Genomic DNA, 24,840 nt, shown 5'->3' with positions numbered 1-24,840 from the left:
CTCTTACCCTATTTATTTTCCTCTGTGAATTCTTTGTATCCTCCTGACATCTTGCTTTGTATCACCTAGTTTAGTATCACCCGCAAATTTGACTACAATTGGTCCTCTCATTAAAGTCTTTAACAAACTGATTATACTGATACATGTAGCATTCCACAAGTTACAGATCATCAACCTGGAAAAGATCTTTTTCTTTTATTTACTATTTCTTATTACTTAGCCAATTATTCACTTGCGCTAATATATTTTCCTCAGGACCATGGACTTTTATTTTAGATTAGATTCCCTACAGTGCGGAAACAGGCCCTTCAACCCAACAAGTCTACATCGACCCTCCGAAGAGTAACCCACCAAGACCCATTCCCCTATCACTATGGGCAATTTAACTTGGGCCAATCCACCTAACCTGCACAATCTATGGATTGTGGGAGAAAACCGGAGCACCTGGAGGAAACCCAGGCAGACACAGGGAGGATGTGCAAACTCCACAGAGACAGTCACCCAAGGCTGGAATTGAAGCCGGGCCCCTGGCACTGCGAAGCAGCAGTGCTAACCACAGAGCCACCTTGCCACCCTGTGCTGTAACATTTTAATTGACGTCTTATGTTTTGAGTCTCTTTTGAAAATCTAAGTAAAGTATATCTACTGGTTCCATTTTATCAGCCCTGCTCTATACATCCTCAAAGAATTTTAATAACTTTGTGAAGTTAAAGTACATTTATTTTTGTGAATGTCAATGATAAAGTTCTATGTCACTGACGAGAATTACTCATTTAAATGGAGTAAGCAATGCAATGTGTCCCAAGATAATATTTTTCTCCAAGGTCTTTATTAGGAGAGAAATAAAATACTTGAATTTTCCAAATGTGTAGTCCCGATACACTCATTGTGAAGGCAAGTGTCAGGAGATGTCAAATTCAATCTATCACTTCAACCAGCCTCTGAAATTTAATAGAGAAAATATAATTTTGACCCAATTCAGATTATTGCACAGTTTGTGAATGCAAACATACGAATATACTCCATACAGCTCCATGTGTCTATATAGAAGTAAATGCTGCTGACTGGGAATGGTTTCTTGTTCAGAAGTTTAGGTGAAGGGCCATTGCGTGTGACAAATGTTAAAGTGATAAACTGCTTTTAATTCTAGTTTCTTTCAAATTATGGTTCAGTGAATCGGCTCTTTCTCAATTATATAATAGGGTCAGGCATTGAACTCTGCAATGGGAGAGGTATTACTTAGTTAGTGTTTTTTTTATTTGGGGAGACATGTATGGGCGATTCACATTAGAGCAAAGAGGAATATGTTTCAAATATTTGCTTCCATGGGAAATGATCATGTATGACCACTTAGCAGAAAAATAGTATAACAAAATAATGGCCCAAATGACTTCAATTCAAGTTGGTCATTCATGTTCTGCCATCAGATTCAATTTCATTCCAGGGGCTGGATTTCTCCATGTGCAGATAAATTCACCCCATGGCTCATGGTGAATTTTCTCAAACAATCTTTTGCTATTCAACATATTCATGACAGGACCAAGTTGTTGAGAGGATTTTTTTGAGGAATTGTGCGGCCAAAAAGAAGTGGAAAAGCTCATCAATGGTAGATCCTTCCCAGCTTACATGCCTCTTGTGTCTATTTAATGCCCAACCACACATGGGTTCAGAGGCTGCAGGGGCCAGGAACCAACTCTGAAAAAGTGAGGCAAAACTATGAAAATGTCTGAGAATAAAGGCAAAACAGCACTCTCCTTCCAGAACAGGAGCCTAGAAACTGGTAAATGAGGTGCTGGAAAGGAGGGCACCTCCTTTTCTTGCTGACTGCTAAAGGAGGCTACAGCAATATGCACAGCCAGCCTACACACAAATTGCAGCACAGGTCAGTGATGTGTCCTATATTTAAGGAGAGGCAACCAACAATGTTGCAGGAAGGTTAGTGGTCTTCAGTTTTCTGCAAGTTAGTTGCCACTATCATGGCTCTACAATCTCACACTCACTCTAACTCTGCCACTGCACATGCATCTCACCAAGCTTCATGGACTACGATTTCCTCTAAATACATATATTCACTCAAAGTCTAATGCCTAACTCACCTTCCCAAACTACCAAACCTTTATACCTTCTGTGCTTCCTACTCACTCACTGGGACACCTCACGATCTCTCCTGTTCATGTACGACCACTACCTGCTCTTGTATCCACTTCTATCATACTCAATTCCTACCGTTGTCTCATTGCGAGGAACCTAGTCTCACAGGACTAACTGCAATATAACTGATTAAGCCCCTTGAGTGACTGTGGTAGAACCCCCGCTGACCCACCCACCCCCCCACCCCCGACAGACTATAGTCCCCTTTTATCCAACTAAGGACTCTTCACCTTCAAACTTCACACATGGCCATTTGCTTGAAGCATGTGCAATATTTTGGTCACATAAGTTGCTGGCACATGCTGTAGCTCTGACATTGATGTAGCACAGTGCCACACAGTAAATATGCCCACTTGCTTCCTGACTGACTGATTAAGAGAGTCTGAATGGCCTGAAGGTAAGTAAATCACCTGGACCAGATGGACTCCACTCCAGATTTCTAAGGCAGATAGCTGATGAGACGGGTGAGGCGTTGGCGGTGATCTTTCAGGAATCTCTCGAATCAGGGAGATTCCCAATGGGACATTGGGGACACTGTACAGACAATCAGTGTGCACAAAGAAAGCAATTTGAAGCAGACTGACAGTGGCAGTTTTCGACAAAGCACTAAAGTGAGTGAGCACAAAAAGAAAACAATAGGACATGCGTGCCCACATCAGCACAATACCATCCAGTGTAGATACATGATAGTGCAGATAGATGGGATACGTGACTATCCCTCCTCAAAGAGATTGGGCAGAAGCATGCAATTTATGATTATTTATTAGCTAAAAAGTAAAGAGTTATGGGGGTTTGAGTTCAAATCATGCCTCAGCAGATGGTGAAATTTGAATTCAATAAGGAATCTGTAATTGAGGATATATTGATGACCATGAAATCATTGCCAATTGTCAGAAAAACTCATCTGAATCCACTAATGCCCTTTAGGGAAGGAAATCTGCCATTCTTATCAGGTCTGGCCTATATATGGCTCCAGATCTGCAGCAATGAGACTGAATCTTAACTGTCCTCTGGACAATTAGGGATGGGCAATACAGAGGAGCCTCGATTATCCGAAGGACAGGAGCAAGGAGCATTTTGTTCGGTTAATCGAATTCTGGATGATTGAATGCTGGATAACATAGCTGAAAATGTGTTGCTGGAAAAGCGCAGCAGGTCAGGCAGCATCCAAGGTGCAGGAGAATCGATGTTTCGGGCATGCGCCCTTCTTCAGGAATCCTGATTCCTGAAGAAGGGCTCATGCCTGAAAAGTCAATTCTCCTGCTCCTTGGATGCTTCCTGACCTGCTGCGCTTTTCCAGCAACACATTTTCAGCTCTGATCTCCAGCATCTGCAGTCCTCACTTTCTCCTGCTGGATAACATAGTTTAGCCAAGCATAGGGACCTTGCAATCTTGCCAGATAATCTGATATTCGGATAATCGAATGCTGGATAATTGAGGTTCCTCTGTAAATGCTTGTCTAGCCAGAGACACAAACACCCCATGCGTAAATACAGAAAAAGGCAGATTTGATTGAAGCACTCAAGAGGGTACTGGATAATTATTTGGATACAAATAGTGTTGAAGGGTTTAGGGAGAAAGCAGGATATTAGCATGAAGTAATCTCGCTCATGTTAAGAACTGGTGCAGGTATGATGGGCCAAAATGGCCTCCTTCTGTGTCATAACAATTCTGTAGCTTTGTGAGTAATGTATCCATGAGTTATCATTCCAGTTAACAAATAAATGTTACTACATTTCCTGAATTTACAAGGTCCACAATAATATGATGTTTCAGCTTCAATTTTCATATAAGATATCCAGAGCTTAAGTCATTCTTCGCTATACATTAAAGCCCTCATACAAACTATTTAATATGCAAATGAAATCAAATAATTGGGAAGTTAGTCTACCAAGACATGGTGAATTCATGAATAATACACAATCAGGATGAAGCATAATAGACATTTTCTAAAACTCTACTTCAAAGTATGCTTCATATTTAAATAGCAACATTAGCATTCACTTCATTAGTGATTCATATTGATCTCCCACTATTTAAAAGTAACCCAAATTCCACATTAATTTGAACACTTGATAACTTTAATACAGTCAGAACTGAAAAAATTTAACCACTGAACTAATTATGACTCTGAGAAAAATATTCTCCTTTTCCTTGATAAGATTGTTCTACTTTCACAGTTAAATACAATTGGTTCTGATCACTTATACATCATTGGTCAATAGTAAAAACTGTTACAGAATACTTTGTGAAGCTTTGGGTAGAAAGGGAGGGAAACTCAGCTTTATGGTCAATGTCAGAATCAAGGTGAACAGTCCTCAAGCCAAAGACCTACTAATCTTCCAAGTCCAAATTCTGGATGAATGGCAAAACCTCCAAACAGGCTGAATTTATGTTATCAGCGATTCAGGTGTAAATTGTGTTGAGAAAAATATAATAATCACATGAATATTGACTGTAATTGTGTGGAAAGAGTTCTGGGGAGATTTTATCTAAACTAATGATTCTGAAAGGCTAATGCTGGAGGCTGCATTAAGTCCCAACTAATCTGATGATATCCTCCAGACTGGAGTGGAGAAATTGGAAAAATAGCTCTGGAATTTAAAGTGAACAGATGAGTCCTCAGTATGTTCCATTAGCCTTAGTAACAACATCTCAAGATTTGGAGATGCCGGTGTTGGACTGGGGTGTACAAAGTTAAAAATCACACAACACCAGGTTATAGTCCAATTAAACCTGTTGGACTATAACCTGGTGTTGTGTGATTTTTAACATCTAATGAGTTAATGTAACTGGTACCTAATTGTAATCACACAATGAAATATATTTTGTTAAACTAAAAGCCTCTCATTAAGATTCAATGGTGCTTGCATCTTGAACCATATAGGCCTTTAAACACAGTCACAGAACCTTGGCTCTCTGGGTCCATGGTGAGTAGGTGAGTCTCCACTGCTTTTGTGGAAATGACATCAGAGACTGGTGGGATGCCGACTGGAAGATGTCATGCATGTTTCCAATTGAACTTGAAAGGAGCTAGTGGACAGGAGGTTCAATTCTACTGTGGTCTTCAAGCGACAGGCACATATCATTGCCTCCCAAGTTGCACAGCTCAGGTTTGACAGAAGTAGGTGCCAGCTTCCCTTGTCGGGCACAGATGCCTCCACCACTGCTTTCCACTCATGTGTGCAGGTAACTGCAACAGGTCCAGAACACCCTCTCTCTGTGCACCAATACTCAGTGATGCTGAAGACCCTGGCGCCTCTCTTCAAGCTCTGCTTATTCACACATAGCTGCAAACTCCTGTGTCTCATGTCTTTTAATGTGTTGAAACTGGGCATTTTGTCTTCTCTTCCCCCTTTTTCTTAATGTCAGCAAAGCTAGTACACCTGTTGGGTTAGGCTGGTGGAACATCAAGGATAGCTTTTTTGTTTTCTGTCTGACATCATAACATAATTAATCTTCTCCTTTGGGCCCTTATCAGGCTGCAGCCTGACTTTATCTATGCCCCCACATCTTTTAGATGAATAGGTATGGGAATGGTCCTGTTAGTTGAATGTTAAATGGACGCCCACGACAGCCACTACTGTTAGTGAGTCTTAGATGCCCTTCATTTCAGTGTTAAATTAATCACAACACGTAGTTTGGATGTTGGTGTAGGAGGTAATTGAGCTACTTCACCATTTTTTTTCTGCATTAGTTGCTTCAGCCTTCAGACTCAGGGCTAAACAGAGTGGTCACATTATAATACTTTACAGTTTCTGTTTCAATTCCATCATTTGTTTGAGTTTACACTGTGCAGAAACTAGTGTAAACAGATCTTGAGCCTCCCATTGTATTGTGAATTAACTGTGACACCTTCTTTTGCAAAGAAATTTAGGAGAAGGATGGAGGTTATAAATGTTTTTATTTAATTATTTGAGTCGCCTCAACATTACTCCTGTACATTGCATTTTCTCTTCAACTACTGTAGAAATCATCCTCCTTTCCTCTGGCACCTCTGCTAACCTTCTTTAATCTCTCCTTGTGTTCATTAACCATTTGATCCCACTCCCATCCAGGTTCCCATGCAAGGCTTTAGCCTTCAACTATCCTTACTCAATTCACCTACTCTTTCTCTCTCCTCAGTGCACATAATTACCCCATTCTGTTCCCACCCGAAACATGCAGCTCCCTGCTTTCCTTGTCTTCCTTGTTCTTGTCACTGTGATTCTCCCCTCTGCTTTACACCTTCCTTCCCCAGGATCCTTCCAGTGCCCCGGCTACCACATCCTTTAAGTGTGGTCAGGGATCAACATATAAGTATTTAAGAAAAACAACCAAGACCGTATAAGACTAAAACTTCTATTTCACAGTCTCTACAGTGCAGAAAGAGTCCATTCGGCCCACAAGTCTGCACCAACCCTCTAACAGCATCTCACTCAGACCCAGGTCCCCACCCTATCTCTGTTACTTCACATTTCCCATGGCTAATCCACCTAGCCTACACATCCCTGAATACTACGGGCAATTTAGCATAGTCAGTTCACCTCTCTTGCACATCTTTGGACTGGGAGGAAACTGGAATACCCAGCAGAAACTCACACAGACACAGGAAGGGTGTGCACATTTCAGACAGTCACCAAAGGCTAGAATCAAACCCGGGTCCCTGGTGCTGTGAGGCAGCAGTGCTAAACACTGAGCCACCATGCCGTTCTTTCTCACGACTTAGTTGACCCCATCACGGTTTACCACTTGCGGTGTATTTGCTTGTACAAAGAAGTGGCTTAGTCATGAAGGAAGCAAGTTACTGAAAGAAGTTTGTCCTCACCAGGACTTTGAGAATGCGGTCTACTCCATTAGGTACTTGCTGCATACATGTAGTCAGGTTTGTGAACTCATGTTTCCCATTTACACTTAACAAGATTGAGCTTGTAAACACAATTCCAATGGGTTGGAGTGTGACAGAAAATTGATGACATGCTGTTGTATATAAAAGATGTTCCTAACCAGCAAGGCTAGGAAAGCTGGCATACTTGAATGATTCTGGGAAAACATTAGCTACCATTGGGAAACTGGATCTTTGCCTCATGTCTAATTAAGTTTCCCTGTCCCCTTTCCAAAAGCTCCAAATGGCTCAGAAGATTCTGTCCATTATGGACATCATCAATAAGACATAACAGCATGTTGTGGTTCTGTTCGCCGAGCTGGGAATTTGTCTTGCAAACGTTTCGTCCCCTGTCTAGGTGACATCCTCAGTGCTTGGGAGCCTCCTGTGAAGCGCTTCTGTGCTGTTTCCTCCGGCATTTATAGTGGCCTGTCTCTGCCGCTTCCGGTTATCAGTTCGAGCTGTCCACTGCAGTGGCCGGTATATTGGGTCCAGGTCGATGTGTTTGTTGATAGAGTCTGTAGATGAGTGCCATGCCTCTAGGAATTCCCTGGCTGTTCTCTGTTTGGCTTGCCCTATAATGGTAGTGTTGTCCCAGTCGAATTCATGTTGCTTGTCGTCTGTGTGTGTGGCTACTAAGGATAGCTGGTCGTGCCGTTTTCGTAGTTGGTGTTCATGTATACGGATCATTAACTGTCTTCCTGTTTGTCCGATGTAGTGTTTTCTGCAGTCCTTGCATGGGATTTTGTACACTACACTAGTTTTGCTCATGTTGGGTATCGGGTCCTTGATTCTGGTGAGTTGTTGTCTGAGAGTGGCTGTTTGGTTTGTGTGCTGTTATGAGTCCTAGTGGTCGCAGTAGTCTGGCTGTCAGTTCAGAAATGCTCCTGATGTATGGTAGTGTGGCTAGTCCTTTGGGTTGCCACACTACCATACATCAGGAGCATTTCTGAACTGACAGCCAGACTACTGCGACCACTAGGACTCATAACAGCACACAAACTAACAGCCACTCTCAGACAACAACTCACCAGAACAAAGGACCCAATACCCAACATGAGCAAAACTAATGTAGTATACAAAATCCCATGCAAGGACTGCACAAAACACTACATCAGACAAACAGGAAGACAGTTAACGATCCGTATACACGAACACCAACTAGCCACGAAACGACACGACCAGCTATCCTTAGTAGCCACACACACAGACGACAAGCAACATGAATTCGACTGGGACAACACTACCATTATAGGGCAAGCCAAACAGAGAACAGCCAGGGAATTCCTAGAGGCATGGCACTCATCCACAGACTCTATCAACAAACACATCGACCTGGACCCAATATACCGGCCACTACAGCGGACAGCTGGAACTGACAACCGGAAGCAGCAGAGACAGGCCACTATAAATGCTGCAAGAAACAGCACAGAAGTGCTTCACATGAGGCTCCCAAGCACTGAGGATGTCACCTAGACAGGGGACGAAACGTTTGCAAGACAAATTCCCAGCTCGGTGAACAGAACCACAACAACGAGCACCCGAGCTACAAATCTTCTACCAAACTTTGAACATAACAGCATTTCCACTTTCTTATCTCAAGACTATAAATGTAAATGAAGAGTGAGGGAAATCTTGCCCACACAAAACTAGGCAATAGCAGTACTAAGATCAAGCAAAGCATCTTTTTACGACAACAGGCTTCTGTATCCTAATTGAAAATAATAAATATTCATTTAAACATTCAATATGGTTTGCTGAATACTTAAATAACACTTCATTTGCATAAAAACTAACAGTAGATTTTTTTAAATGCAATCATTAAGATAAAGCCTGTGAGTACAATTTGAGGGAGCCATTCGGCCACATTTAGCTTCCTTTGGCTAAAAGTGTATTAATTTGAAATAGCTGTGGAACATCATGAGCTATAAGAAAAAATAGATAATAGGTTACTGTTGAATAAAGCAGGAAACTATTCGGACATCTGCGATACTAAATGTTTCCACACTTCTGCAATGATGAACTGAATTGATCAGTAGGTTATGGAAATAATACATGACATTAATAGATGAAAATATCACAATAAATGGAAGTTTAATAAACTACTCAAGAAAAGTATTATGGTTATTTGTCTGTCCAAATAAATAGAAGCTCAGCAATTAGAATCAATGCTAAAGCAAAGGTGAAATGCAACTGGATCTTCTTAAATATTTCTGATTTTGGAAAAATAAGTTTAAAATTTGATTAATACATTGATGGAATTTGAATGAATAATGTTCACCTGCAATGTAAATTTTGTCCAGTACTACATGTCCAGGAATTTTCAAACAAATGGTGATGAACATGGAAAGGAAACTACAAGGCCAACAGGATTGAAAAAAAAATCATGCAACCAACAGAGAAACAGCTTTCTGTACTGATGTAGTCAACCACAGATATGGATTTATGATTATGACTCTTTGGCATTTAAGGATCTGATCTCAACTATGTCAGAATGAGGTTCTTCAGTCAATGATCAGGTATTTGCCTATAAGCAAAGAGGCAAAAAAAAAAGTCATCCCCAGACAACTTCCTTTTGGTTACATTTGGAAAGAAACTAACAGAAGCTTAGAAGGAAGTCACACGTGTCCTCTATTAATGCATCATCTTGGAAAACTGGAATATATAAAATGTATAAGAAGCAAAATGAAGAAAAATGCAACAATCCAGGCCTGAAAGGTGTTGCAAGCTAATAACATATGGCTATTGTACCTAGTTTTGAATTAAACCTAAGCTGTTAGGATGAAGGTCTCCTGATTTTTTGGATGTAAAAGGTCCTACATTAAGTTTGTTTGGATATTGCCAGTCTAGCTTTCTTAGATAAATGCTGCCCTTAACTTGGCAATGATAAAGTCCAGTTGAATGGCTGATACAAAGATAGTTGCAGTGACACTCCAGAGAACAGGATAAAGGTACATTGCTGCGAAGTGGATTAGGCAATGACTGACTCTTCAGTTAGGCTATGGTTATATCTCTTTGAGAATTTCTTGACGCTGACACGAGATGGCTACAATTATTGAGCTCTTCTCTTAATAGGTGTAAAAATTTTTTAAAAATTGGAGTGTTTACTGTATTGCTTTTATTGACATTCTATACCATATCTGTTGTTTAATCAGTTGATCAATTCTCAGCTAAGTAATGTGAGCACTAAAGTTTTAAGAACAACAGACTTACATAGCACAAGGTGGCACACCTTCTCCTTGGGGAGCACAAGGTTCTTTCTCTTCTAGGGATGGACATTCTTTCCCACCACCAACAGGAAATTGCTTAATACTGGAAGTTCTGGTACGGAATCCTTTCGTAGAGGTCGTGCTGTAGCAAGTTTTTGAGCATGGACTCCACTCTGACCATTCTGAGGTTAGACAATCCTTTGGGACGACACAAGACTGGAAGGTGATTGGCAGTTTCTCTTGTTTGCAGAAGCTGACAAAAAGGACAAAAATTTAATTAGTTTAAAATCTACTTCAGCACATTTTAACATCTGTTAATGGAGTAATTTTACATTTAACAGCCCTCAGCTGCATTCTTAGAAGGAAATTAAAGTGAATCTTTCCTAACAATCAACACACCCATTTTAATTTCGACACTCACAACCCAGCTCTACATGGTTAGTGTCTAGCATTTCTGCACTTGAAAATTTTATTTGCTTTCAAAGCAGAACTGGAATGATCAGTCTGAATGAAGAAGCTTATACAGCTCAGTAATGTTGCAGCACGTGATATTTTTGGCAATTTAAAAACATAAATAATTGGATTAACTAAATTAGAAAATATTATAACACAGGGAAATATAGACAGGAGGCAATTTCATTCATATTTTTGATTTGGAACTTGTAGTAGCTTGCATTATTGTGGCTGTCCGACAATCATTCAGAAACCCCAGCCAAAGAGTCAAACAACTGACGCTGAATAGGTGATGAATTTCATTGGATAGCTGTTGAAAAAAATTAGCACAAGTTAAATTGGACATTTAATAAGAAACAGGGAGGAGAAAATGAGGACTGCAGATGCTGGAGATCAGTGTTGAGAGTGTGGTGCTGGAAAAGTACAGCAGGTCAGGCAGCATCTGAGGAGTAGGAGAATTGATGTTTCAGGCATAAGCTGATTTCTGATGAAGGGCTTATGCCTGAAACATCGATTCTCCTGCTCCTCAGATGCTGCCTGACCTGCTGTGCTTTTTCAGCACCACACTCTCGACGTTTAATGAGGAACATTTCACTGAAACTTCTATTTACCCTTAGCTAGCATTGAAGGGCACTGCTGTACTATATTGTCTCTTTCTGTACATGCCACGTCAGACAAAGCATTAGTATAAGCAATCATTTAATCATCATTTTTCAAGTTTGAGCCTGCAGCTGCTAAATGTGTAAGAAGCATATCATTGGCGGAGAAATGCTCAATAGCTTTTTCAATCTTATTATTTAAAAAAAATATATAGAGATGGTTTGGTGAACCTAATGTAAATTCTGCTTCCTGAATGGCCTGAATGCAAGGTGGAGTTTTCTATTGCTTCTCTAGTGCTATGTTTGGTGACAGCATTTAATTGGATAGGACAGGACGACACCTTTCAACATAGTGTGTCAGACTAGAACTTGATGGAGGACATTACATAGAGCTTGCAGCCTCTCACAGCAGCCTCTGCTCCATTTCCCTGTTATCCTGTGGACACAGAGGCTCTGCATTTGCTGTCCCGTAGCTATTGCACCCTTTGTGTAGACAGGTTACCTATTCCTCTGCCCTCCTTGTGAGCATGCAATAAAGCAACACCCTGCAGCAAAACCAAGAGCACAATACAAAACTCCTCTGGAATGCTCCAGATTACTTCACACGTGGTACAATATAAACCATTGTGAAAAAGTTACACTCCCCCCAGTTTGGATGCTTGATATTTAATGAACACTGAAATAGGTCCCACACTGCAATCTCATATTGGATCTTTGAAAAGTGACAAGCAAATATGTGGATAGGACCGTTGAGAAAATTTGGAATCCCAGAGGGATTTCAACCAATTAGTTGTGTGATATCAGGACAGAACTCAAAAGCTACTAGTGCAAGCAGGGGATGTACCTATCGTGTATCACATCCCCAGAGAATTGTAACAGGAGCCTCTGTAATTTTGCTCAAAACAGTGCTATCTAACTGAATTTCTAGTTGCACATTTGGAAGTAACACTGGACATCATTGACTTGTATTCAGCTGACAGAACAATTCTCTTGACATATGATTCAGTGAAGTGTGATAAAATTGCTGTTAAATAATACTTTCGAAACTTAGCCCTTTATTAGGCTCACTGCTCCATCTCTTTACCAAACATGCTTGAGGCTCTGACACTGGATGTGCCATCTAGATTTTCCAGTTTGGTTTACAGCTGTTTATTGTTTCTTTATTTTGATTTGCATTGTCACTTCCACTTGTAGAATAAACAACTTCAGGCTAGTTGTCAAGCTCCTGGAACTGGATGTGTATTAATTCCTTTGGTGTAAAGCAGAGGAAATGAGCCTAGAGATTTTAAGGGTTCTGTGGATTTTTGTGCATCAATTCTTGTGCATTTTATGGAAAAAATGCATTTGGGAGGACTCACTTAACTGAAGGAGGAAAAAGATAATTTCTACAATACCAATGGGCATCTCTATAACACTTTATAGCCAAAGAATTACTTTGTAATGTAGGAGAAGTAGCAGCCAATTTATGCACAGAAAACTATCACAATTAGCAATGATCAGATAATCAATTTTGATGATCTTGATGACGGCTAAATATTGCCAAAACAATAAGAGAAATGAGGTCCTTTACCTCCCGCTGAGAGAAAAGACTGGGCCTCAGTTTGATTTCTTCTCCAAAAGAGGCACTTCTAACAAAAGCAATGTACCTTTAACATAACACTGGAGTACCAGCCTTGATTTTCACACTCAAATCCTGGAGTTGAATCTAATGTTGTAGAGGTATGAGTGCTGAATGAGTCATGGCTAACACTTAATACCCTTTAATTGTGGTGGAAATGACACCATAACTTCGTTAACATTTTCCAGGAACAGATGCAAGAATGCCATTGATAATCCTGGGTTGGGTGGGGGCGAAGCTCTATATTTTGAAAGATCTGTATAGAAGCAATTAATGCTCCCATTGCTGGGACCAGCTCATTCTTTTCTGCAGCAAGGATTGTGGGGCTGTCAGAAATGCAGCCACTCGGCCAAAATATACCATTCAGAGTTCACAAAATGACATTCTTTGTAACCAGCAACCATATAACATCAGGAATATTATGTTGGCCTAGTTGGTGCTCTTTGGAATTCCTATAAATGTTTCTCTATAGTTCATTACGGAGTTTTCTGTTTTGACATACTGAAGTAGGACCTTAAAGCTCATCAATCAGATCATGACTGTTTTGATCATCTTCAACTGCACTTTCCTGTCATATCTCCATAATACTCAATTCCCTTATTGATTAAACATCTATTTGTCTCAAAATGTTAAAGTCTGTTGTAAAGAATGCAATAGCTAAGCATTTAGAAATAGATAATATAATGAAGGAGGGCCAGGACGTTTTCATGAAGGGGAAACCATTCCTGACCACTTTACAGTTCTGACGGTTCTTTGAGGGGATAGCAAACAAGCTGGATGAAGAAGAACAGGTAGCTGCAATATATTTGTATTTTAAAAATAAATTCCATTATGCAGCTATCCTTTTATGATGCACACACTAGAAACCCCATATCCCTGCTTTCTGCAGTCTTTCTCCATTTAAATAATATTCAGCTCCTGTATTCTTCTTGCCAATTTGTACAAACTCACATTTTCCAACTTCATACACAATCAATCAGGTTTTTGCCCATTCATTTAACCTGTTTATACCCCCTATAGACTGAAGCTATCCTCATTACTTGTATTCTAACCTAATTTTGTGTCATCTGCAAACTTGGCAATTATACGTGTGCTACCTTATTCAACACCTGACCGTGAATCTTAATGCCACACTGAGCTGAATGCTGTCTTGATTTCAAGGATAGTCACTCTCACCTCACATCTAAAGTTTAGATTTTTTAATTCATATTTGGACCAAGGATATGATGAGGTCTGGAGCTACATGATCCCAACAGAACTGAAATTAAGCGTTAGTGAGCTATTGCTAGGTCCTGCTTGATAGTTCTATCAGCAACATATTCAAACCTCTGATGGTTGAGAGTAGACTGACTGGCCAGTTGGATATTTGGTATGGTTAGATTGAGTGGTAACTGTGTGTGTGTGAGGTGGCAGGAAGGGGATGTGGAGCAAAGTTGATCTCTGCCTTTCTTCTTACTCCACACTTCTGGGCAGCCCGCTTCACTGGGGACAATGCATTGACCTCAGCTGCAATTTGTGTGTAGGTTAGGACTGTTAGTGTGGCCTCCTGTGTCAATTGGTGAGAAATACAACTGCCCTTTTCTCCAACAGCCCATTCACCAGTACCTCCACAGCCATGAAGAGTGATATTCTTCCCTCTGGGTCATGTGTTGCATGTTGAGAATGAAGCACCATAATGCGAGGGCAGGTTCCTTGCTTGAAGCATCTGAAATAGAATGTAGGTATAGGATGTAGATCTTGTACTTTAGGTACAGCACTATAGGCACGAAAGCCGTAAGATCCCAGCAGTAGCAAGTGCTTCGGCCTCTCCGACTGCACAATTGCCCGATAAAATCTGCCACAATTGCAGAATTAATGAGGTGGAGATTGAGAAAAATCTCTCTGAACCATGGTGGACTGGGCACCATGTATCTCACTTGGCAAAGCTCTTTATCTGAAAGTTGGAAAATTCCACACCATGTCATCAGTAAAACTGCTGGAACATTGTGATGCTTCATAGATTTTGTATAATGTAATATCTTCCGACATTTAAAAATGCCACATGGAGGGAATCAAATTGGCTGAAGCTGACCTCGATGATGCTGGGCAGCTTAGGAGGAAATCATGATGGATCGTCCATTTGGCGCTTCTGGCTGAAGATTCTTGCAAGTGCTTCAACCTTCTCTCTTGTCATGATATTCTGGGCTGTCCCTTTATTGAGAATGGGGACAACTGTGCATTCTCCTCCACTGGGTAGGTTTCGATTGTCCACCACCATTTATAAGAGGTAAAAACAATAACTGCAGATGCTGAAAACCAAATACTGGATTAGTGGTGCTGGAAGAGCACAGCAGTTCAGGCAGCATCCAAGGAGCAGTGAAATCGACGTTTCGGGCAAAAGCCCTTCATCACCGAAACGTCGATTTCACTGCTCCTTGGATGCTGCCTGAACTGCTGTGGTCTTCCAGCACCACTAATCCACCACCATTTATAACTGGATGTGTCAGCACCACAGAGCTTAGTTATCAATATACCCATGGAAAGGAGCAGAAGGAGACCATTCATCCCCCTGGGCCTGCACTACCTTTTTAATAAGATCATGGCTGATCTGTTGTAACTGCAAATCCATATTTTTACCTACTCAATTTGCATTCCATTTGCTTTCCTAATTACTTGCTGTACTTGGACACTCATCTTTTGTGATTCATGTATTAGGACACCCAGATCACCCTGCAACTTGCAGCTATGCAATCTCTCATAGTTTAGATAATCTGCTCATTTTTATTCTTCTTGCCAAAATGGACAATTTCACACTTTCTCACATTAAATTCCATTTGCCAAATATTTGTCCACTTACTTAACCTGTTTATTTCCATTTGTAAGCACCTTATGTCCTTTTCGCAACTCAATTTCTATCCTTTCTTTGTGTCATCAGCAAATTTAGCTACCATTCCGCTGGTTCCTTCGTCCAAATCAGTTATATAAATCATAAATAGCTGAGGCTTCAGCACTGACTCCTGTGGCACAAAATCCATGACAGCCTGTCAGCCTGAAATAAGACCTATTTATTCTTATGCATTACCTTCTGGTAGCTAGCCAATTGTCTATCTAATTAAGAGTGGGACAGTACATTATGAGAGTAAGCTTGTACAGAACATGCAAGCCAATTGTAAACGTTTCTATAGATATGTGAAGAGAAAAAAATGGAATAAAGACAAATATAGGTCCCCTCCAATCAGAAATGGGAATTTATGATGGGGAACAAAGATAAGGCAAACTAATTAGATATACACATTAGTTCTGGCTTCACAGAGGAAAATATAAATAACATTCCAAAAATATGGCAGGACCCAAGAGCTAATTGGAAGGAAGAAATGAAATAAATTAATATTAGTAGGGAAGTAATATTGTGAGAACGAACAGGATTAAAGACAGATAAATCCCCAGGCCCTGATAACTTTCATCCCAGATACTTACGTGGCACTTGAAATAGCAGATGCACTAGTGGTCATCCTCCGAAATTCTATAGACTCTGGAACAGTCCCTACAGGTTGGAGGATAGCTAATCTTACCTTTCTATTTAAGAAGGGTGGCATTGAGAAAACAACAAATTTTGAACAGTATTATATTTTTAGTCCTTTATTGATGGCAAATATGTCTTTGAAATGTGAATGATCAGAACAGTCTGTCCACATACAGCTTGTAGTTTTATTTTGGATGCACATGCTGTCTGCAGAGAAAGAATTCAAATTAAAGCTCTATAGTTAGTCTCCCATTGTGACTGACAAGCAGTCATGTTGTTACACAGTGTTACCATAGAACTTGCTTCTGTATCTGAAATAAAAGTCATTTGGGATTGCTTCAGAGCAGCTAGAGCTTGACAATGTGAGAAAATTGAACTCAAAAACACAATATGGCTGAAATAAAAGCATCGCTGGGCTAATAACTTTGTTGCTACTGAAGTTATCTCAATGCTTTGTCACACTAAGTCTCAGTAATGTGTTCAAGCTGATGTCTGCAATAATGATATCTGCACTCACTGTCCAAGTAAAGACACATAATGCGTAGATCAATACAGGCACTGAAATATATACTTCAGTTATTAGCACTGCTTGTTCATTTGTTCTGTGATTTTTTTTTAGGAAAAGGACAATGGGTTTGTAATCCCAGCTGAGGTACTAAAGGTTTTTTACCTTCACACTCAGTTGATGGTAAATCCTGTGAGGCCTACAGATACCGTGGTTGCAATATCTTGCAGTTCCTGCTGACCTCCCTAATTATCTATCCAACTTTTAGTCCCAGCCCATAAAGTTTCTCACTAGGAAGCAAATCCATCCTTAACAATTACCAAGCAACTAACAACCAAACTGCTTTATGCTATGTTTTATGCAATCCCGCTGCTCGCATTTTTTTGATACTGCTCCCAATTATTTGTCCGCTGTGGGGGGGTGTGCCTAGACATATCGGAGGCTGCTAGTTTCCCCCAGGTTCTCATTTCTCTTAGTCACTGGTATTCCTATTTCCTCCTTATTCTAGGGTAAGGATCTTTTACACTCTCCATTACAGTTTCTTTATATCTTTGTATTACCAGCTATTGAATACAGCTCTCTAGTGTAGTGGCCAATAGCTCTCTCTGCAACTTCATCCTTTGCTGATGTTGAACTAATATCATCAGTTGCAACATCACATTTGTACATTTCCTTACACAACAAACATTACCATGAGTCCAGTGGTTTGCTATTTAGAATAGATGCACAGATACATAGAAAAGTTACAGCATGGAGATCATTCTCCAAAACATATTTAGCCTCATGAATAACATTCTTGCTTATAATTTTAAATCAAAGCCAAAGGATGAGAATATTACAGTTAAAGGTGCCAAGCCACAGTGGATAAACAATAAAATTGCAACCTCCACCTACAGTGTGTAGTGATTGCTGTGTACACTATGTTTACAGGTGAATACTCTTATATTTGCTATATATAAGAGTATTATATTTGCTTCTCCTTTTAATTTAATGTGTGCTATTGTCATTGAGTAACTTAGCAAACAATTTCAGTGTTCTGCCCATCCAAGAAAAGAGGTGTTCAACAAAAAAAATTCTCCTTTAGACCGTGTTCCTTTAAGTCCATCAGAATGAATTGGAGATGGATGATTTCATTTTGAAATTGCTAAGTAAAGTGAAGTCATTAGAATATTAATTTAATCAAACAATGAGTAGTGGTAAGTAGTTTCCAAGCCATTGTTTTCTGATTCTCACTACGGATTCTTTAGCACACTAGCACGACAAAGCAGGAATTCACACAAATTCCCATATTACTGATGTTCCCTCCTCCACATCTTCCCTAGTCAACTGTGAGATTTGTGGTTAACAAACAGTAAGATTCAGTATGATGCTTTCAGAATCCAAACTGAACATGCTGCTCAAACATGGAATCCATTATTCCCCTTTTATCTTCCCTCTACTGTTACTTTTGCACTGTCGTCTTACATGGATAAAATGCACAATGTAATTTTCAGTACTTTACATCTACTGCTGAATTTGACACTTGAAATTGTATATTATGCTGTTTTTTTTGCTTTTTGATTTGTTTGTAAACTGAAATTTGAAAATCTATGGGGATGGAATACCACCACCATGTCTGCAGAAGGGGGCTTTCAAACTTTGCAGTGTCAGTATAGCTGAGCATGTAAGGTCAGGAAGAAGGTCTGCAGTCAATGCTGTGTGCCTCCACTACCAGAGTACATCCTTAATGCCTATCAGTAAAAAGACACTCAGAAATCTTGCAGATTGCTCCTTCTGGTAAGGAGGTAAGGTGGTCGAGTTTCCCTTGAAACGTTATTGAATCATTCATTGTTCCCGTAATAATGGGCTGAAAATAGTTCAAAGATTATTGAAGTTCAAGGTCTTGGCTTAGGCCTGACTTCCAGTACTGTCCAAGAAACTATTGCCTCTTCTCAAGCTGGGTACATACTATTACGTTAATTGCCAGGTAAAGGTTGTAAAAGCTCCTCGGCTAGAAGCCCCTGTTCTCCCCATATGCCGGCCTGAGCCAGTTCTTATGATACTGGAGACATTGACAGGGATTGGTGGAGGATAGTATGGAAGACCAGACTGAGTGTATCCAAGTTCTAGCCAAATGTTTAGGGCATTTTTGGTGCATTCGTGCCAAGTCACACCATAAAGATTGTAAAGTTTTGAGTCTTAGTGCTTATTTATTTGGCTTATACATGCTGCTAAATGCAACTTTACATCCTGGAACTGAAAATAGATCTACAATATAGTGGCCAAACCAGTTGCAGGCTGTTCCCTTAACTTCTTTTTAATGCCCTTAAGTATCATTGCCCTACATCATTTCTTTTTAACTAACGTGACAAGTGGAGACAGTATCATGCCAACCTGGGATTGAACGATATCGCCTCTACGTGCGAAAATTCAATTAATCAAAAATCAATGCTGGTATCTATCACTAAAATGAACATTTATAAACATAACAATAGTTGTGCTTCTTCCTGTAAAAATGAACTTTCTGTTTCAATTTTATCTTGCAAATGATTCATAAAATGTTAAGGTACAGTACTCACTGTTCATTAAATTTATTTGTAAAGGGCATGGCATCCAGAATTCTGGCTCCATTAACAATGAATAATGTCAAAACTAATGCCAAAAGTCAACAGATTGTGTTGTTTCTGGCTCTCCACACAGCATGTAGTTATACACAACAGGAGACAGGATGAGGTAGTTCCTTTACGGAACCTGAAAAAACCATGTTGTCAGCATTCGTTATCAGAGGTCTCAGATTCATGTCAGACTGACTGTATTGCACAATGTTTAATAAATGCATCAGCAGGATACAGTTGCAGAAAGCTGATGCTACATCAATTTATTCTGTATTGTATCACAGTGTGATCGGTTTACAGGTGGGTGGTGTGAAGTGTTTTTGTACAAGTGAATTACAATGAGCTGCACCATCTTCTGAAAATCTGGATACTGATTCCAACTCAAAGCCATCATCACTTAGCTTGGCAAGAGAACAGGCCAGACTATAATCATCATGTTGCAGTGTTGCTAAACACAGCTATTTGAAAACAAATATTTACACAATTGGTTCTAAGGGACACAGTATCCTCTGGAACATCAATACAAAGAACAGCAAGGTCAAGCAAACCGCTCATCAGTTGCCTGTTGTGCCTTGAATCTTATGTTAGTTGATTGGCATTGCATGTGATGTACTTTCTGGCTTACTGTAGTTAACGACAATGTGTTTCAAGACAGCAGAATTAAGGATTAATTGTATCATTTTATCAGGCACACTTCTAGGTTCCTTGCTTAAGCATTGAATGTCTCAGTGAATAACTATAAAGTGGAGTATCTTAACACAAAACCTAAGTTTAGAAATCACTGTTAGTGATATTAGAGGACAAACACTTCGTAAGTTCACTTGTTCATTATTGTCATAATTAAAACACCAGGAAGAAATGTATTTTAAAAATGCCAAGCAACTGATTGACAATAGTCTCAATTGTAAGTTATAAGATCTGCAGATTCCCATTGTCATTTTCAAACATTGCCTGTATGTTGCATTTTTGTTTTGCTTTCTCTTTCCTAGACTGTTTTGTCTTTTTTTCTGGTCCTTTTTTTACTTCACTCATGCAGGTGCACAAGCACGTCAAAAAATGATGAGAACACTAATGTCGCTTTGATAATTTTCTCCGTGTGCTGTCTTTCCATGCTTGCAGAACAACAACTCACAACACTGATCCCGATCTCCCAATGGGTAGCACTGTAGACATGATTTCTGTGTCAGGCTAAAATGTAAGTCGCAACACAACTGGCTTCATAGGAATAGCCTGGCAAGTTGAAGCTTCTGATGATTAATTATTCAACTTTTGGAACCCTCCAATTAAGTCCCCAACTCTGAGCTAGAACCAGAGACTTTGAATGTTCCAACTTACTGACTTGAATAGTTAACTTGAAAGATTATGGGCATTAGAACCTGCTCTAACTCTTGGTAAACTATAAAACTGTCCTCCTCCATGGTCACCCAACTCCCCTAACCCTTATATGACCTGTAACTCCATTTGTACTGTCCAGAATTGACATCCCTAACTCTTAACATCCCCTCCCCCAAATCTGATACCCCATCCTGATCTGTGATTCCCCTCCTTGACTGCTACACCATGTGACTCCCACCTCACCCATATTTTTGAATTTCTCCTCTTACTTCATTACTTTAGCTGACCTACTCAACTAATGTGTCGCATGTCGACAGGCTGTTTTCCTCTTGTGGGAAAGTCTAGGACTCAGAGTAAGAAGTTAATCGTTTACAACAGAGATGAGGAAGATTTTTTTTCTCTAAGAGGGTGGTGAATCTGTGGAATTCTTTGTCATGGAGAGCTGTCAAGGCTAGGTCATTAAGGATACTCAAAGGCTGAGATGGACAGATATTTAGTCATAAAGGGAATCAAGGGTCATGTGGCTAAGGCAGAAAAGTGGAGTGGCAATGATCAGATCAGCCACAATCTCACTGAATGGCAGAGGGAAATTAATAGACTAAATGGCCTACTTCTGCTGTGTCATATGGTCTGATGATCTTTTTTCTTAAACTGATGTTAAATGTAAGAAGCAGCCCCATAAAGCGACAGATGTCTTTATGTCTACTAAACTTATTTTCAAATCAGTACACTAAACTATTTATTTGCAGCATATGTATTATTATAAAGTTACATTTTTGAACAAGAATAGTTAGCATTTTGGACTGTATTTTACATGCCCCTCCCTCCCCCACCCCCAATACCATTCTGTACCCAGGTATCTTTATATCTAAGATAGCGCCATAAGTGGCGACTTATAAACTTTTCACTGTACTCATTTGAGGATGTGACAATAAACCTAAATCTAACTTAATCATAACATGTTTAAAGGTTGAGGGTTGGGGCTTGGTAAAATCCAGCGAATGGCTCTTGGCCTACATCCCTTCTTCTTGACTGAAACGTTATGGGAGTGGGGACTGATGGGCAGGCATTGGGAGGCCCACCAACCTGCTTGTGGATGACTGAAGTCCTTATTTAAGCATTTTACAGCCCGTGCAGTAAGCCCAGCACTTTAGCTCTGTAGCCAGTGTTGGACCAAAATAGAGGGAGCTCCTTTGCGTGATTCCTGGAGGCATGTTCAACCTGTAAATGAGTGGGCTATAACTGGAAACAAGTTCCAGAGACAGAGAGCGAGAGAATGTCACAGAACTGAGTGCAGCTGTTCTCCCTAGCAGAAGCTGCCTATTCTCTGCCGTAAAAAAATCTCAGTTTAAACCTGAAGAAAACCATTCCTACAGCAGTTGCTGTGAGCTGTGACTTTAGATTTGATCATTCAGAGACATTCTAGCAGTGAATCAGTCATTCTGTACAGCTTATAAATCAGTGGAAGCTTCTAGAGAACGATAACTAAATGGTCCAGGCGAAGACAGGTCATCTTAACATTGGAATTGGGAACTAAATACCGCTGACATATCTTTCCTGTATTTTCTATTTTTCATATTTGCTCATCTGTCTGTGTGAATGTGAGTGTGTAAAGGGAGAATTTAGAAGGGGATTAGAGTTTTAGTTAGTAGTGTTATATGCCCATTGTTTACATCGGTTTATTTGGAGCTGTCATTTAATTACTTAAAACAACTGATATTTTTTGCTTAGTACAGAAACATGGTCCATGCTTTTTATCAACTTTGGTGTGAAAGTCAGCTAAACTGGGATACTGTGCATACACTTTTTAAAAAGCTTTAACATTTGGTATGACTCTTGGAGTAGCAGAGCTTGATTTACATTGTGCAATGCCAAAGGGTTGTAATAAAATGTGTAATGAGCTAAGAAGAACATAAGAAGTGAGTAAACCCAATCCACTCATCCAAGCAGGTGTCCTTCCATTTAGGCTCACCTCGAGCACTTAATCTTATCCTTCAGCTTCACCCTGACCTATTTCATGCATGGAGTATGTGTGTTGTTCTTCTTTTTATATGCAGTGCTTTAAACTGTGATTTAAAGGAGTAGATTATGAGGAGTGCATTTTTGATACAAACTGTATTTTTATCTTTGTATCTTGAAATAAATTGTCATAGTTTGTAAGGAATACTTTCATTTTTAATATTCTTCCCTGTTCAATCCTCGTGGCCTCTCTGTTCTGGGATTTCACCATCGAGGCAGGGAGTTGACATCACTGAGAATTATTACTGATGAACAGCTCCACTCTATGACTATGGAGCTGTAGGACTAGCAAGCAGTGGATGTTGCTTGCTTGTGTTCCATCCTGTTGACCACAATGTATTTTTACACTTCTACTGAGATGTCGCTCCCTGCGTGGAATTTAATGTCCTCCCTCCTAGTAGTTTGGTGGGGGACACACTTAATTCATGAGAACGTGCTGGGTCAGTACCTGGTAACTTTCCAGCTTGATCTCGATTAGTTCTGTGGTACACTATGAATATAAAAAATCTATGAATGGTCTTACTGCTCTACCTCCACAGGGGCCCTGATCAGTGTTTCACATCTGCCTAATGATCATGCACTTCTGATTAGGTATTATTTTATTAAAGGTTGGTATCTATGGAAGACATTTTACATTCACTGACCTTCAAAATGAACTGTTCAATAGTCAGTTGCTGAAGGAATGCTTTTTCTTTAAAAATAGATTAAGTCATTAATGTTTATGAGGATCAAAAAGAGTTTTTTTTTCCTTGAGCTTGTTGTTGTTTATTGATCAGCCAACATTGCATGACGTAATGGCTGCTGGCCAGACATTAGCTTTGAAGAGGGCGACCTTGACAGAAATACAATTGGATAGAGAAAAGAACACATCCAATAATAAAGTGTCAAATGATTTTTTTTTAAACTTCCTTCAAAGAATATTTTGGATGAAGTCTGGTAGGTGTAATATGTTGATCAATGATAATAATGTGAATGATATTTGCTGAATATTTCCAGGGTCAGATATTCTTGGAAGAAATGGGAAGTGGAAGTCATGAAAAGGTTCCCAACCCTTTAAACTTACTTCTGTTAAGGTGGCTTGCATCTACCTTATTTTTGTTCCCGCAAGGTGAGTAAAGGATGGAGGTATGCCCAGAACAGCAGCAGAGGTGGGTGAATTGGGAGGTTAACATGCTACAAGGCTCAACTATCTTTATTGTGATTCCAACTCATGTTTTGTCCTTTGAACTTTGAATCCAGCCAGGTTCACAGGGATCTCTGTGATGTTCAACGCTCCACAAACAGCTGTTCCCACCATATCCTGAGATCCACACTCAATGTCATACAGTGTCACATACACATTCTCATCCTCCCTCTCCAACAGCATCGCAACATGTTGGCTCGGGACTGCACCACTCCGCAGTTCCACTTCATCCTCTGACCATTGTTCGTGCTAACAAGAAACTTTTCCTTTTCCTTTCACGTGTCAAGGCCCACAGGATGCAACAACTCAAGGATACTCATACTCTTCTGGAATCTTTTCCTCCTCCTCTAACTTGGACTCCATCCCCTTCCCCATCCCACTTCCTGTCAGGAATTCACCATCCTTCTTGATCTTCTGCTCTCCAATGTTGAACATTCTGTACTCAATAAAGGTCTCAGCTTTATCCTTCTGCTTCCCCACCTTAATGAATTTTGGGCACAACATGATGTTGAATTCTTCTTTTGTCGCCTTTGCCTCGGTGCCCATTTAGAGTCACAGAGTCATACAGCTATACAGCGCAGAAACAGGCCCTTCAGTCCAACTCGTCCGTGCCAACCAGATATCCCAACCCAATCCGGCCCATATCATAGAGTCATAGAGTCATAGAGTCATAAGGATGTATAGCATGGACTTTTGGTCCAACCCGTCCATGCCGACCAGATATCCCAACGCAATCTAGTCCCACTTGCCAGCACCCAGTCCGTATCCCTCCAAACCCTTCCTATTCATATACCCATCCAAATGCCT

The 24,840-nt window shown here is 40.1% G+C and overlaps 1 protein-coding gene across 1 annotated transcript in view; it reads right to left on the bottom strand.

Moving 5' to 3' along the window:
• LOC140480487 (thrombospondin type-1 domain-containing protein 7A-like) overlaps window positions 1-24,840 on the bottom strand; it is a 391,066-nt gene that overhangs the window by 181,261 nt on the left and 184,965 nt on the right. The window contains exon 3 of the mRNA XM_072575404.1: window positions 10,230-10,478. Coding sequence (XP_072431505.1) covers window positions 10,230-10,478 — 249 coding nt within the window. The remainder of the gene's footprint in view (window positions 1-10,229; window positions 10,479-24,840) is intronic.

Source organism: Chiloscyllium punctatum, chromosome 8, assembly GCF_047496795.1.
Source record: "Chiloscyllium punctatum isolate Juve2018m chromosome 8, sChiPun1.3, whole genome shotgun sequence".
Taxonomy (NCBI): Eukaryota; Metazoa; Chordata; class Chondrichthyes; order Orectolobiformes; family Hemiscylliidae; genus Chiloscyllium; species Chiloscyllium punctatum.
The sequence above is the reverse complement of the archived record's forward strand: the minus strand, read 5'-3'. Positions and strand labels throughout refer to the sequence as shown.